At 45.6% G+C, this 15408-nt stretch overlaps 1 protein-coding gene across 1 annotated transcript in view; it reads right to left on the bottom strand.

The window, feature by feature from the left end:
• Positions 1–7149: 7149 nt before the first annotated feature.
• LOC125462695 (synaptotagmin-6-like) overlaps positions 7150–15408 on the bottom strand; it is a 275426-nt gene continuing 267167 nt past the window's right edge. Inside the window, exons 7-8 of the mRNA XM_059653266.1 lie at positions 11008–11082; positions 7150–9347 (exon numbers count right to left, since the gene is read on the bottom strand). Coding sequence (XP_059509249.1) covers positions 9276–9347; positions 11008–11082 — 147 coding nt within the window. The 3' untranslated portion in view covers positions 7150–9275. The remainder of the gene's footprint in view (positions 9348–11007; positions 11083–15408) is intronic.

Raw genomic sequence — 15408 nt, forward strand, 5'->3', positions numbered from 1 at the left:
CAGCTCTTAAACTCAATTCCCCTGCCAATAAAACCCAGCACATCATACGTCTTCTTTATAACCCTATCAACTTGGGTAGCAGCTTTGAGGGATTTATGGTCGTGGACTCCGAGATCCCTCTGCTCCTCCATATTACTAAGAATCCTGCTATTAACCCTGTATTCTGCATTCAAATTTAACCTTCCAAAATGAATCACTTCACACTCTTCTGGGTTGAATTCCATCTGCCACTTCTTTGCCCAGCTCTGCATCTTGCCAATGTCCTATTGCAACCTACAACAGCCCTCCACAACTCCACCAACCTTCATATCATTGACAAACCTGCTAATCCATCCTTTTACTTCCTCATCCAAGTCATTTATAAAGATGACAAAGAGTAGAGGTCCCAGAACAGATCCCTGCGGAACACCACTGGTCACCGAGCTCCAGGCTGTATACTTTCCATCTATTACCACCTTCTGATTTCTATTGGACAGCCAGTTTTGTATCCAGTTAGCCAAATTTCCCTGAATCCCGTGCCTCCTCACTTTCTGAATGAGCCTACCATGGAGAACCTTATCAAATGCCTTGCTAAAATCCATACACATCACATTCACTGCTCTGCCTTCATCAATGTGTTTTGTCACATCCTCAAGAATTTAATAAGGATTGTAAGGCATGACGTGCCCCTCATAAAGCCATGCTGACTATTTCTAATTGAACTGTGCTTTTCCAAATAATCATAAATACTATCTCTCAGAATCCTCTCCAATAATTTTCCCACGACAGGCTCCAGTTCTATTTTCAGGGGTTTGTATATTGGGTCCAGTTCAATGTGTTTGTTGATGGAGTTCCAGTTGGAATGCCAGGCCTCAGGAATTCACCGGCATGTCTCTATTTGGCTTGCGCTATTATGGATGTGTTGGCCCAGTTGAATTTGTGTCCTTCTTTGTCCGTGTGTGTATTGAGACCAGTGAAAATGTATCCTTATTGTCAATTTTCTTCCAGTTTGGCCTATGTAGCGTCTCTCACAGTCCTTGTGAGTTTTTTTCAGATTACGTTGTGTTTATTGGTTGTGTGTATGGGGTCCTTTACATTCATCAGTAGATGCAGTAGGGTAGTTATTGGGTTGTGGACTACCCTGGTGCCTCAGGCTCTGAGTATTCTTATGGTCGTCTCTGATATGTCCCTGTATGGTAGGGTGACTAGTGTGTCAGGCTGTGTTGTGTCGGCTTGTTGTGGTCGGTAGTGGAGGTAACAGTGCATCGTACTTTTTGGGTATCCATTCCTTTTAAAAGCTCCATGTAGGTGCTCCTGTGCTGCTTTGTGCAGTTCCAGGTTGCTGCAGTGTGTTGTGGTTGGTTTGAATGATGTCCTGATGGAGTTCTGTTTATGGGTGTTGGGGTAGTTTCTGGTGTAATTAAGTATCTGGTCTGTATGGGTGGTCTTTCTGTATACCTGGAGTTCCCCATTATTCTTACATTCTAACGTTATATCTAGGAATGGTAGTTTGTTATTCTTTTTCTTTTGTGGGTTTTATTCTAGTGAGGATGTTGTTTATGTGTTGGTGGGTTTCTTTCAGTCTTTTGTGATTGATAATCACAAAGGTGCCATCTACATAGCGGACCCAGAGTTTGGGTTAGATAGTGGGGAGCGCTGTCTGTTCTCACCTTTGCATTACCACTTCTGCTATCAGTCCTGATATTGGGGGTCCCACTGGTGTTCCATTGATTTGTTTAAATATATGGTCATTGAAGATAAACTGGGTTGCGAGGCACAGATTCAATAATTTCATGGAGGTGTCCTTATTGACGTTGTTGGTGTCCTGGGGTACCTGCTTACATGATTCATCCAGTCATGTGGCAATTGTCTCTTTGGCTATATTGATGTTTATGGATATAAATAGTGCTGTTACATCAAAGGATATCATCATCTCGTCCTCTTCTATCCTGGTGTCCCTGATGTTCAGCAATCCTTGGGAGGAGTGGATGGAGTGGATAGTGTTGTCAACTAAGTATTTCAATTTCTGTTGTAGTTTTTTGGCACGTCTATATGTTGGTGTCACACAGTGGGTCTGAGGGTGCCCCCATTTTGTGTTCCTTGGAGTGTCCATAGAATTAGGGTGTGTTGGATCCCTCTGGCTTCATTGTTTGGCTGTCTGTTTTGCTGTTATCTCCTGAGGTGTGTAATTTCTTCAGATATCATTGTCATCCAGTTCTCTAACTGCGATCAGAGATAATAGGAACTGCAGATGCTGGAGAATCCAAGATAATAAAATGTGAGGCTGGATGAACACAGCAGGCCAAGCAGCATCTCAGGAGCACAAAAGCAGACGTTTCGGGCCTAGACCCTTCATCAGAGAGGGGGATGGGGTTAGGGTTCTGGAATAAATAGGGAGAGAGGGGGAGGCGGACCGAAGATGGAGAGAAAAGAAGATAGGTGGAGAGAGTATAGGTGTGGAGGTAGGGAGGGGATAGGTCAGTCCAGGGAAGACGGACAGGACAAGGAGGTGGGATGAGGTTAGTAGGTAGATGGGGGTGCGGCTTGGGGTGGGAGGAAGGGATGGGTGAGAGGAAGAACAGGTTAGGGAGGCAGAGACAGGTTGGACTGGTTTTGGGATGCAGTGGGTGGAGGGGAAGAGCTGGGCTGGTTGTGTGGTGCAGTGGGGGGAGGGGACGAACTGGGCTGGTTTAGGGATGCAGTTGGGGAAGGGGAGATTTTGAAACTGGTGAAGTCCACTTTGATACCATTAGGCTGCAGGGTTCCCAGGCGGAATATGAGTTGCTGTTCCTGCAACCTTCGGGTGGCATCATTGTGGCACCGCAGGAGGCCCATGATGGACATGTCATCTAAAGAATGGGAGGGGGAGTGGAAATGGTTTGTGACTGGGAGGTGCAGTTGTTTGTTGTGAACTGAGCGGAGGTGTTCTGCAAAGCGGTCTCCAAGCCTTTGCTTGGTTTCCCCAATGTAGAGGAAGCCACACCGGGTACAATGGATGCAGTATACCACATTGGCAGATGTGCAGGTGATCCTCTGCTTAATGTGGAATGTCATCTTGGGGCCTGGGATGGGGGTGAGGGAGGTGGTGTGGGGGCAAGTGTAGCATTTCCTGAAGTTGCGGGGAAGGTGCCGGGTGTGGTGGGGTTGGAGGGCAGTGTGGAGCGAACAAGGGAGTCACGGAGAGAGTGGTCTCTCCGGAAAGCAGACAGGGGTGGGGATGGAAAAATGTCTTGGGTGGTGGTGTCGGATTGTAGATGGCGGAAGTGTCGGAGGATGATGCGTTGTGTCCGGAGGTTGGTGGGGTGGTGTGTGAGAACGAGGGGGATCCTCTTTGGGCGGTTGTGGCGGGGGCGGGGTGTGAGGGATGTGTTGCGGGGATTGCGGGAGACGCGGTCAAGGGCGTTCTCGATCACTGTGGGGGGAAAGTTGCGGTCCTTGAAGAACTCGGACATCTGGGATGTGCGGGAGTGGAATGTCTTATCGTGGAATGTCTTATCCTTCCCAAAATCCACAAACCTGCCTGCCCTGGTCGACCCATCGTCTCAGCCTGCTCCTGCCCCAACGAACTCATCTCCACCTATCTGGACTCCATTTTCTCCCCTTTGGTCCAGGAACTCCCCACCTACGTCCGTGACACCACCCACGCCCTCCACCTCCTCCAGGACTTCCAATTTCCTGGCCCCCAACACCTCATCTTCAGCATGGACATCCAGTCCCTATACACCTGTATTCCGCATGCAGATGGCCTCAAGGCCCTCCGCTTCTTCCTGTCCCGCAGGCCCGACCAGTCCCCCTCCACCGACACCCTCATCCGCCTAGCCAAACTCGTCCTCACCCTCAACAACTTCTCTTTTGACTCCTCCCACTTCCTACAGACTAAGGGGGTGGCCATGGGCATCCGCATGGGCCCCAGCTATGCCTGCCTCTTTGTAGGTTACGTGGAACAGTCCCTCTTCCGCACCTACACAGGCCCCAAACCCCACCTCTTCCTCCGGTACATTGATGACTGTATCGGCGCCGCCTCTTGCTCCCCAGAGGAGCTCGAACAGTTCATCCACTTCACCAACACCTTCCACCCCAACCTTCAGTTCACCTGGGCCATCTCCAGCACACCCCTCACCTTCTTGGACCTCTCAGTCTCCATCTCAGGCAACCAGCTTGTAACTGATGTCCATTTCAAGCCCACCGACTCCCACAGCTACCTAGAATACACTTCCTCCCACCCATCCTCCTGCAAAAATTCCATCCCCTATTCCCAATTCCTCCGCCTCCGCCCTATCCGCTCCCACGATAAGACATTCCACTCCCGCACATCCCAGATGTCCAAGTTCTTCAAGGACCGCAACTTTCCCCCCACAGTTATCGAGAACGCCCTTGACCGTGTCTCCCGCATTTCCCGCAACACATCCCTCACACCCCGCCCCCGCCACAACCGCCCAAAGAGGATCCCCCTCGTTCTCACACACCACCCCAACAACCTCCGGATACAACGCATCATCCTCCGACACTTCCGCCATCTACAATCCGACACCACCACCCAAGACATTTTTCCATCCCCACCCCTGTCTGCTTTCCGGAGAGACCACTCTCTCCGTGACTCCCTTGTTCGCTCCACACTGCCCTCCAACCCCACCACACCCGGCACCTTCCCCTGCAACCGCAGGAAATGCTACACTTGCCCCCACACCTCCTCCCTCACCCCTATCCCAGGCCCCAAGATGACATTCCACATTAAGCAGAGGTTCACCTGCACATCTGCCAATGTGGTATACTGCATCCACTGTACCCGGTGTGGCTTCCTCTACATTGGGGAAACCAAGCGGAGGCTTGGAGACCGCTTTGCAGAACACCTCCGCTCAGTTCGCAACAAACAACTGCACCTCCCAGTCGCAAACCATTTCCACTCCCCCTCCCATTCTCTAGATGACATGTCCATCATGGGCCTCCTGCGGTGCCACAATGATGCCACCCGAAGGTTGCAGGAACAGCAACTCATATTCCACCTGGGAACCCTGCAGCCTAATGGCATCAATGTGGACTTCACCAGTTTCAAAATCTCCCCTTCCCCAACTGCATCCCTAAACCAGCCCAGTTCGTCCCCTCCCCCCACTGCACCACACAACCAGCCCAGCTCTTCCCCTCCACCCACTGCATCCCAAAACCAGTCCAACCTGTCTCTGCCTCCCTAACCTGTTCTTCCTCTCACCCATCCCTTCCTCCCACCCCAATCTGCACCTCCATCTCCTACCTACTAACCTCATCCCACATCCTTGACCTGTCCGTCTTCCCTGGACTGACCTATCCCCTCCCTACCTCCCCACCCATACTCTCCTCTCCACCTATCTTCTTTCCTCTCCATCTTCGGTCTGCCTCCCCCTCTCTCCCTATTTATTCCAGAACCCTCACCCCATCCCCCTCTCTGATGAAGGGTCTAGGCCCGAAACATCAGCTTTTGTGCTCCTGAGATGCTGCTTGGCCTGCTGTGTTCATCCAGCCTCACATTTTATTATCTCTAACTGTGATGTTGGGTCTATCACCATCTGTTGGTGGGTGTCAGTATCTGCTAGTAGTGTATTGGCTTTCTCAATGTATTGGGCTCTTTAAGGATTAATGTCATGAGTCCTTTCTCCACCCATAAGATTACAATGTTGCTGTCTTTTTTCAATCTTTCCAGGGCTTTCTTCTGTTCTGTGTTAAATGTGTTCCACTTATCTTTTCTGCTCAGTGTTGGGACTATCTCTGTCTGATGATTTGCTGTATTTCCTCCGTGGGTCCATTGCTTTTTAATGTTGATTCCAGTGCAGCCAGGAAGTCAGTTTTTCTGGCGTCTCTGTAGTTATAATTCATTCCACGTACTACGGCGGTTTTCTCAGTGTCTATAAGTGGTCGGTCTGTGATATTCTTGATCCATGTTTGTGTGTTGCTCCTGACTTTGATGTGGGTGATTTTGGACGCTTTCTCTTGAAGGGCTGTTCTTTTCTTTGCTGTGGTCTTTTGTCATTGTATGCTGATGGTTTGTTCCAGTGTGGATGCCCATTCTTGGTTGGTTGCGTTGGAGCACGCTACAACACAAACTCTGGGTCCGCTATGTAGATGGCACCTTCGTGATTGTCAAACACACAAGACTAAAAGAAACCCACCAACACATAAACAACATCCTCACCAGAATAAAACTCTCAAAAAAATTGAGAACAATAACAGACTACCCTTCCTAGACTTAACGGTAGAATGTAAGAATAATGGGGAACTCCAGAACAGCATATACAGAAAGACCACCCATACAGACCAGATCCTTAATTACATCAGCAACTACCCCAACACCCATAAACAGAACTCCATCAGGACATCATTCAAACCAACCACAACACACTGCAGCAACCTGGAACTGCACAAAGCAGCACAGGAGCACCTACATGGAGCTTTTAAAAGGAATGGATACCCAAAAAGTACGATGCACTGTTACCTCCACTACCGACCACAACAAGCCGACACAACACAGCCTGACACACTAGTCACCCTACCATACAGGGACATATCAGAGACGACCATAAGAATACTCAGAGCCTGAGGCACCAGGGTAGTCCACAACCCAATAACTACCCTACTGCATCTACTGATGAATGTAAAGGACCCCATACACACAATCAATAAACGTAACATAACATACAAAATACCATGTGAACGCTGTGAGAAACATTACATAGGCCAGGCTGGAAGAAAACTGACAATAAGGATACACAAACACCAATTAGTGCCAAAGAAACATGACAAGTTCTGACTGGTCTCAGTATACATGGGTAAAGAAGGATACAAATTCGACTGGGATAACACATCCATAATAGCGCAAGCCAAATACAGACATGCTGGGGAACTCCTGAGGCCTGGCATTCCAACCGGAATTACATCAACAAACATATTGAACTGGACCCGATATACAAGCCACTGAAAAACAGAACTGGAAGTGATGCCAACCACCCCAGCAAACCAAGACATATAAATAACAAGTGGGACAGAACACCCACACTTCACCAGAGGGGCACTGACGATGTTACCAAGCAGGGTGGCAAAGCTTCTGCAATCAAACACACCGGTTCGATGAGGAAGCCTACAACTGAATCCACGACCCGAATTACAAACTGTCTCAAAAACATGACACCAAATTGTCCTGGTTCTTGTTTGATTACAGGAACAGCCCTCATGCCACTACAGGGACAACTCAATGACTTAAGCAAGGTTGCTAATGGTGTGAAGATTGCCCACCTGGTTAAATTGGCTCTTCTCAGAAGTGTGCGTGTGCGTGCGTGTATGTGTGTGTGCGCGTGTGCGTGTGCATATGTGTGTATATACGTGCGCGTGTGTTTGCATATGTGTGTGCACGCGCGCACACATATGCACATGTGTGTGCATGTGCATATGCGTGTGCACACGCGTGCATGTGTGTGCGTGTATGTGTGTGTGCGCATGTGCATATGTGTGTGTATATATGTATGTGCATATGCGTGTATGCGTGCGTGTTTGCATATGTGTGTGTGCGCATGTGTGTGTGTGCACACGCGCATGCGTGTAAGATTCCACAAAGCAAAAGACAGTCTAGTTCAGAGGAAGAAATTTGGTGTAGGAACCATGGGAATGATGGGTGAGAGGCAAGGTTGACGTGAGCTGAGTTCCAGTGACGTATAAAGTTTGAAAAGGTGCAACTGGCATGAACAAGCACATGGACCGTATGACAGCTGTGAACTTGCAAACATTGCTGGAGCAAAACATGCCAGGCTCCTCGACAGCCTTTCCAACTGAGCAGAAACTTGCGGGTTGTCACTGTCCGTCAAGCATTGAAGATTCCTGAGATGGACAAGGGAGACGTCACCAGCTTAACACCTTTGCTGCCTGAAGAGGAGAATGAATTTCTCATAGACGCTACAGACACAAGAGGCACGCTACTGTGTATTACATGCTGCCCGCATCTGAGGCAGAGTTGGAGGATGCTGACCTGTGCCAAAACGTCTCAGTAGGAGCTGCAAAAAATAGAACTAGCCTATGTCCTCAGACTGAGAGGGGGAGGGATGTAGTGATTTATAATGAGGTCAGCCAGGTGGATGTCATAGAATATCAGTTCCTTGATTGGGGCTGTTATTCTGGTCCAACCAGGGAGCCCTGGCTGACAGATATAAACAGATATCCTGTTGACTCAGAGCGGGCTCTGAGAGAGCTGAGTCAGCGTCCAGAAGACTCCATGGTGTAAATAAAGGGTGACTAAAAAAACACTTTTAATCTGGAGTTCTAGAGCTAGGCTCAAACCACAGTGACAGAGCAATAAATGTCTCCGGGTTCTCTGTACTGGAACAGTACTGAACTTAACCATTAGGATTTGAGACTTTATCTCCAATGGCTGGATATTTTGGAGTTCAAGCCTAGACTTTAACCAATCAAAACCCTCCTTCAGTCAAGTCTCAACACATTGAACAGAACCCAGGATTACATTCCAGCTTGATAGGGAATGGGGGACGGAGCATTGGAGGTGAGATCCATATAAAACGCTGATTCATTATCTGTGTTGTTGCCTAGAAAATCATAAATTTGTTAACTCATAGGACCCCAACCATTCATTAATCTTAACAGTTCAGCAAATTACATAATAACCTAAAGCCAAGAGTCTTCTATGTTTCTTTGATGTACTACAAGTTAAACATCACCTTTTAAGCATGCTTTTGCCAGGTTAAAATTAAAGTTTATACATCAATAATGCTTTCTACACAATAAAAACATTGTAAAGTTAGTTGCCTAATATTTTGATAGCCTGAGGTTGCTGAACTATTGCAAAGTTTGATCTATGGTAAATGTATAGTTTGGTCTTTTATGGAACTGAAATTATATTGACAGCATGTCAAAGAAAACACAAGTAATGGAAATTTTAACACAAAGAGAATCATTATTTTTTGAGGCACATGACTCAAACCTAAGTGTGGGTTTCAGCTGCTCATACAGATTATACAAATTTTGCACGTCGCTGAAAACATTTGGTCTCCATCTCTCTCCCTAGTGCAGAACACAATGTTCCCTTGTGCCTCCCTCTTATTTACAGCTATGGCTCCAGAACAACACTCCTGTCTCCTTCTTGCATAAACGTCTGAAAATCACCCAATTTTCGGATTTGCTTACTGTCCAGGCAAGGACAAGCTATCCTCATACTTGTGTCCATTTTTTCAGAGCTTAATATAGTTTTCCTGTGAGGAAAGAGACTGACTTTACATTATGTTCAAAACACATGAAGGATCCACAGAACCTCTTTACACTGGGAATCATGGCGTTGCCGGAGGTTTAGGAGATGGACAGGATCCTTGGCTGTCAAAGCTGGCTGCACGTCCTTGCCACTAAAAAGAAGGGAGAAAATCTTTGGGTTACTGTTTCATCGAACACCAGTTTTCATTTCTTCAATGGCTTTAAAACAAAATAAGGCTCAAGGTAGCAATAAGGGCTATGGAAAATGGAGATAGTAGGAGGGGTTGACTGCAGGAGAGTAAGGTGGCAATATTTTGAGAGGCAGTGGCAGAAAGTGAGGCCTAGAAGTGAAGGAGATTTATAGGGGTGAAGTCAGATCAGCAGAGACTCCGGAGATGATAGATGCAGGATTTGAAAAAATCATGAAACAATAGGCCTGAAGCTGAGGAAAGCTGGAAGAAAAGAACAAGAATCTTAATTTTGAGGTACTGAAGGGCCCAGAGTGCTCCTTCCCAAAGATGATGAGGTGATGGGAAGGCAGTATTCAGTACAAGTTTGGCAAGGGGCAGCAGAGTCTGGCTATAACTTGAGCCTTTTGGAATTGGGGCTGGTCACTGGCAAGGACAGCAGTGTAGCAAGCGAGCCTAAATGATGATGATAATTTCAAGGGTGCTACTTTAGATGGATTATGGCATGAAGGAAAAGGAAGTATCTTGTCTTTGCGATGGCGAAGATATGAGGTTAGAAATGCAGCTGAGGGTTGGACAGGATTGTGAGGATACAAACAATCTGGTCCAATGTCCCCACACTGGGAGACAGAATCAATGATGAAGGATTATAATTTGTGGAGGGAGCTGAAGACTATTGCATCATTTTTCCAATATTTTACTAAAGGATATTTATCACTTATTCAAGGACAGACATTTGTAAGAATACAACAACGATGTGAAACGTTCAAAGACGAGACAACACGTTTCACAACAATAATGGACAAGTATTGGCTTAACTTTTGGCATATTTATCATATATTTCTATATTGAGAAACACTCTCTCACCAAGAACCACAGCCAAGTAATCAATGAAAACATGTGCCCCCTTTTAACCCTCACACGGTGGCTGGATGTGACTGGGGGAACAAAGAAAAGCCCCGAAATGTTACATTCCAGAGAACAAAGATGGCAATAACCAATCACAGGTACAAGTTTGCATTTGTTTTAAAAAAATGGGGACGGTCTCTGTACAGTGGCCTGGCACTGTATAAGAGGAATGCAAACAAATGTCGGCCTGGGTTCTCCAATTTACTTTGTTCCCTGACAGCGGTGTTTGAAGTAGGACTTTCAGACATCGGCATCAACTGGCTTTATGTCTGGTGCCAAGCTCATTTAAGTGAGAGCAGCAGCTCCTCACCATTGACTGCACCACATATTCAGAGATCAGCTCCAATGAGTCAGGACATTTAGCATCTGCACAGCATTTGACTGGCTGCAATCACTTAAAGGAATAGACCGGAAATTAAAACATTTGGGAGTAAGCTCTTCGCATATCGACCAGGTTTGTGCAACATTGTGCAGAAATACTCTGGGAAAACATCTGGAGCAGAGGGAAAGACGCCAGGCACAGCAGGAAGTGAATGTCCTCATGGTCAGTGCCATCCACATAAACCCTTACATTATAATACAGTGCCAGAGGAAGTTTGATGACCCCAAGACAACAAAGATACAAGAGGACAGTCCAACACTGCATTCTCACCAACAGGCTTTTCCTTTCCCCACCCTCTTGCCGTCACGGTACTGAACACCACCTACCACTTACCAGAAATGTGGAGGAGGTACCACTATACCCTTCACAACCGCTTCCTTCCCCCGCAAGTGTGCCTTCACCCACCGCCTAAGACAAAGTGGAAGCATTAAAAGCCTCAGGATATGTAGTTCTTCATGCCCTGCACTTGTCATCACCCCTCAACATCTAGCATCTGACTTACATTCCATGTGAGAAAGGGGCTTCACATTATCCACCATAATCTTTAAGAGGAAAAGGACCCAGAATACCTTTCAAAGAACAGTAATAAATTGTCACCCTCAACCTTTGACTTCCCACTTTACATGAGGAGGGCAACTGGCTATTCTTGGACAGGCAAGTGGGAGCAGTGGGATATGGGGAGATGTGAGGTTGGCACCAGATGCGGGTTGGTTTAACCACATTCATCACGTTAATGCTCTGTAGCTCCAGCAGGATACATGTCACTTTGTCATCATTAATCACCTTGAAGGGAGCCCAGGAATGAGTGCAAGTGTTAAAAGGTGATGAGGCTGAAGGTGTGGGTTTCTGGTACTGAGGAGCACAGACCAGAACTCTGACTCCAGCTTCTGGGATGACATCGAGTGGGAATTGTGGTTCTGATGTAGGTCGTGGACTTTCCCATTCAGCAGGACTATTACTTGATGTAAATGTAGATTACAAGCACAAAAACCTCTGCTTGCATCGTGGCCTGACAGATTATTAATCAGCTTCAGGTAACCTCCATCACCACACACTAAATGTAGAACATAAAGATGTGAAAACACTAACAGCTAATGATATTGGATCTATTGACTGCAAGAGAAACAGACAATGTGTGGTTTGTCAAATCTTATTACCCTCCCAGGTGTCAACAGCAACAAGTGAGAGGTTGGCCAGCAAAAGCACCTTGTTTCTCTATTGCAGACTTACCATTAACTAAAACTGCTCTAAACTATTAATCATCCTCATCTCTCCAGCAGAGAGGCAACCATACAGTGAGGAGAGTGATTGAGTCTCAGAGGAGTGTACAAAATAAATTATGGCTGAACACACGGGGATGGCATGAAAGATGATCATATTTGCGGAATCGCACTGATTCTGGAGGCCAATAAAAATGGTGGACGGGACTTGATACTGAGATTACTGCCCTCATTCCTGGCCATAGCAAACTGTAGTGCACACCCATTCCCTTGAATGATGTGGAGATACGCCAGTTTCGCTAAGCCTAATGGCTTATAAACCCAAAGAAGAGATGCGAACCATTGTCTGGATTCTAGATCTTTTTGAAAGGCAATTTAAAAGCTCTTACCCATGTACTATCACATCCCCAGGCTGCACCATACCTTCATTCTACCTCCATGACTTTTCCATACATCTTCCATGGCTCACATGTTCCTACCATGTCTGATGATGAAATAAATTACCACATACAAAACCAATCAGCCATAGGTATTTCTGAAACAGCCCATTCAAAGATGTCATTATACATCTCTGAAGTAGGTTGGTTAGATCTCCTGGCTCTGTGGTGACACAGGGATCGGTGCTGGGTCCACTTTTGTTTGTTATTACATGAATGATTTAGATGTGAATATAGAAGGCATCGTTAGTAAATTAACACATCACACCAAAATTATTGGTGTAGTGGGCAGTGAAGAAGGTTATCTGGGATTACAAAGAAATCTTGATCCATTGTGTCAATAGGCTGAGGGGTGGGGATTGGAGTTTAATTTGGATAAATGTGAGGTATTGCATTTTGGTAAAACAAACAAGGGCAGGACTTATACAATTCAAAGTAGGGACTTGGCTGGTGTTGTAGAACTAAGAGACCTAGGGGCTCAGGTATATAATTCTTTGAAATTTGAGTCACATAAAGACAGGGTTGTTAAGCAGTGTTTAGCATGCTTGCCTTCATTGCTCAGACCTTTGAGTATAGGGGTTGGGATGTCACACTGAATTTGTGCTGGACACTAGTGAGGCTTCTTCTGGAGTACTGTACCTAATTCTGGTTGCCCTGTTATAGGAAGCATATTATTAAGCTGGAGCGGGTTCAGCAAATATTTGCCATGACGTTGCCCTGAATAGAGGGTTTGAGTTATAATAACAGGCTGGATGGGCAGGGACTTTCTTCACTAGAGTGTAGGAGGTTGAGGCCTCTTTTAGAGGTTTATTAAAATCATGAGGGGGATAGATAAGGTGAATGGCAGATGTCTTTTCCCTAGGGTGAGGGATTTCAAGACCAGGGGCATATTAAGGTGAGAGGAGAAAGATTTAGAAAAGACATGAGGGGCAACGTTCTTGCAATGAGAGTAGTTTGTGTGTAGAATTACCTTTCAGAGGAAGTGGTGAATATGGGTGCAATTACAACATTTAAAAGACATTTGAATAAATAAGTGAATAGGAAACGGGATAGGGGGTCCGGTGGCAGGTGGGACTAGTTTTGTTTGGGATAAAGGTCAGAATGGCTGGACTGAAAGGTGCTTTATCAGTCTATGACTGTCTGAGATGAACACTGTGCCACAAGAGCCTATTAATGAGCCTAAAATGACACCTATTTTGAAATCTTTTCTAAAAAGTAACAGTTGATCCTACAATCTCACAAAAATGTTGATCAGACACTGCCACTCTCACTTTTAAAATCAGAAGCTTTACAAGATTTTGTATCTCTTACTCAAAGTAAAACAAATAATGAAAGGAAAATCATAGATAGAATAACTCCTTATAACCATATAATGATGTAAAGCAAATGTAACATTCCACTTCAGTCTGCCTACGCAAGCTTATGCTGAGCTAATCACTTTGTGAATGTTGGAACTCAGCCAAGCATTCATAATGGGACCACCTGGAACTTCATCAATAGAAACAGATGACCAGATATCAGATTCTTCAGGGGGCCTCTTAACAATTACATAGCTGCACTCCAGTAATGATATGTTTTGAGGTTGGTTGGCTCGCCGAGCTGTTTTGCTGTTCCACAGACGTTTCATCACCGTGCTTGGTAACATCTTCAGTGCAGCCCCTGATGAAGCGTCGGTGAGTTTTCCCGCCCAGTTTTTAAACTCTGGGATCCATTGCGATGGATTGCCTCACTTCTGGATTTCTTCCATAATGGAATGTATACGGGGCCGAGTTCAATGTGTGACACATCTACGGAACAACAAACCAGCTCGGCAAGCCAACCAACCTCAATACCTCAACCCGAACTACCAATCTACTCCAAAACCTCAGAGTGATATGTTTGTTTTCATATGTTTATTAAGAGATAGGATGTGGCATAAAGATTCTATGACTAAAACTTTGAGTGACAGTGCCTGATTGATACTTTTATAAGTTTGTGAAAGTTATATAAAAATGGGAGTAGTTTTGTCATAAGCATTTCAAGGCTTACCATTGTTATGTGGCTAATTGGTACTGTTGATAGTACGTGCTGGGGGATTGGGCATGTAGCAGGGCAGGAGAAATGGGTGAGTGAATGAAGGAGTTGTGAGGGTGTGGAGCTGAAGAGCCTAACTAATTTTAGTACAACTCTGACAAAATTCCCAGAAAACTGAGCTGGGTCTTTTAAGCAGTCTTCCTCAGCATTAATCTGTCTCCATGGCAACCTTGGAATGGTGTCTGGATCCAATTCAATTCCCTCCCACCCCAATTCCTGCAGTAAAAATTGTGCATTCCAGGGCCATTTAGTTAGGAATGCGATTGCCTTGTTGCAGGTTTCCTAACTCCTAACAGCATCCTGCCTTGCTAGTGAAAATGTGCCTCAAGCATCAAATGTTGTTTTCTGCCAATCAGGAAACATTTATACTGGTGGAAGCACTTTCAAGTACTGATCACTGTGGTCATGTTTTAGAGAACTTGTGGAGTGACCTGATAATGGCAATGTAGTCGGTGGGCACTGGTGCACTGCAGACAATGATTTTGTGAAAACATTTGGTAATTGTATCCGATACAACATGAAGGATAGAAGTTGAGTCACCCCTGAGGGATGTGACAATTCTACAATGATCTATAGTGAAGAAACTGCATGGGCAATCCACCTAATCTGCACATCCTAGACTGTGGGAGGAAAATCATGCAGACAAAGTACAAATTTCACATTGAGAGTTGCCCAAAGGTGGAATTGAACCTATGTCCCTAGTGCTGTGAGCCAGCAGATCTAGCCGCTGAGCCACTGTAATGCAAGCAAAATTAAAGGTAAAAGAAAATAATAGCACCAAAAAAGGCCAAATCCCCATGGCCTTATGGTTTTCATCCAGGATCTTGAAGAAAGCAGCTGGAAGCGTTACAGCATCTTTTGATTAAGGAGCCATTGTTTTATTTTGGAAAATTGGAAGAATGAAAGAGGAAAGCTAATTAAAAAATGGACATAATAATCCACAATTGTTGTTGGCAAATAACTAGAATTGACAACCAAAGAAGGAATGATTGGACATCATAACT

The sequence above is a fragment of the Stegostoma tigrinum genome, chromosome 21 (assembly GCF_030684315.1).
Source record: "Stegostoma tigrinum isolate sSteTig4 chromosome 21, sSteTig4.hap1, whole genome shotgun sequence".
NCBI classification, from domain to species: domain Eukaryota; kingdom Metazoa; phylum Chordata; class Chondrichthyes; order Orectolobiformes; family Stegostomatidae; genus Stegostoma; species Stegostoma tigrinum.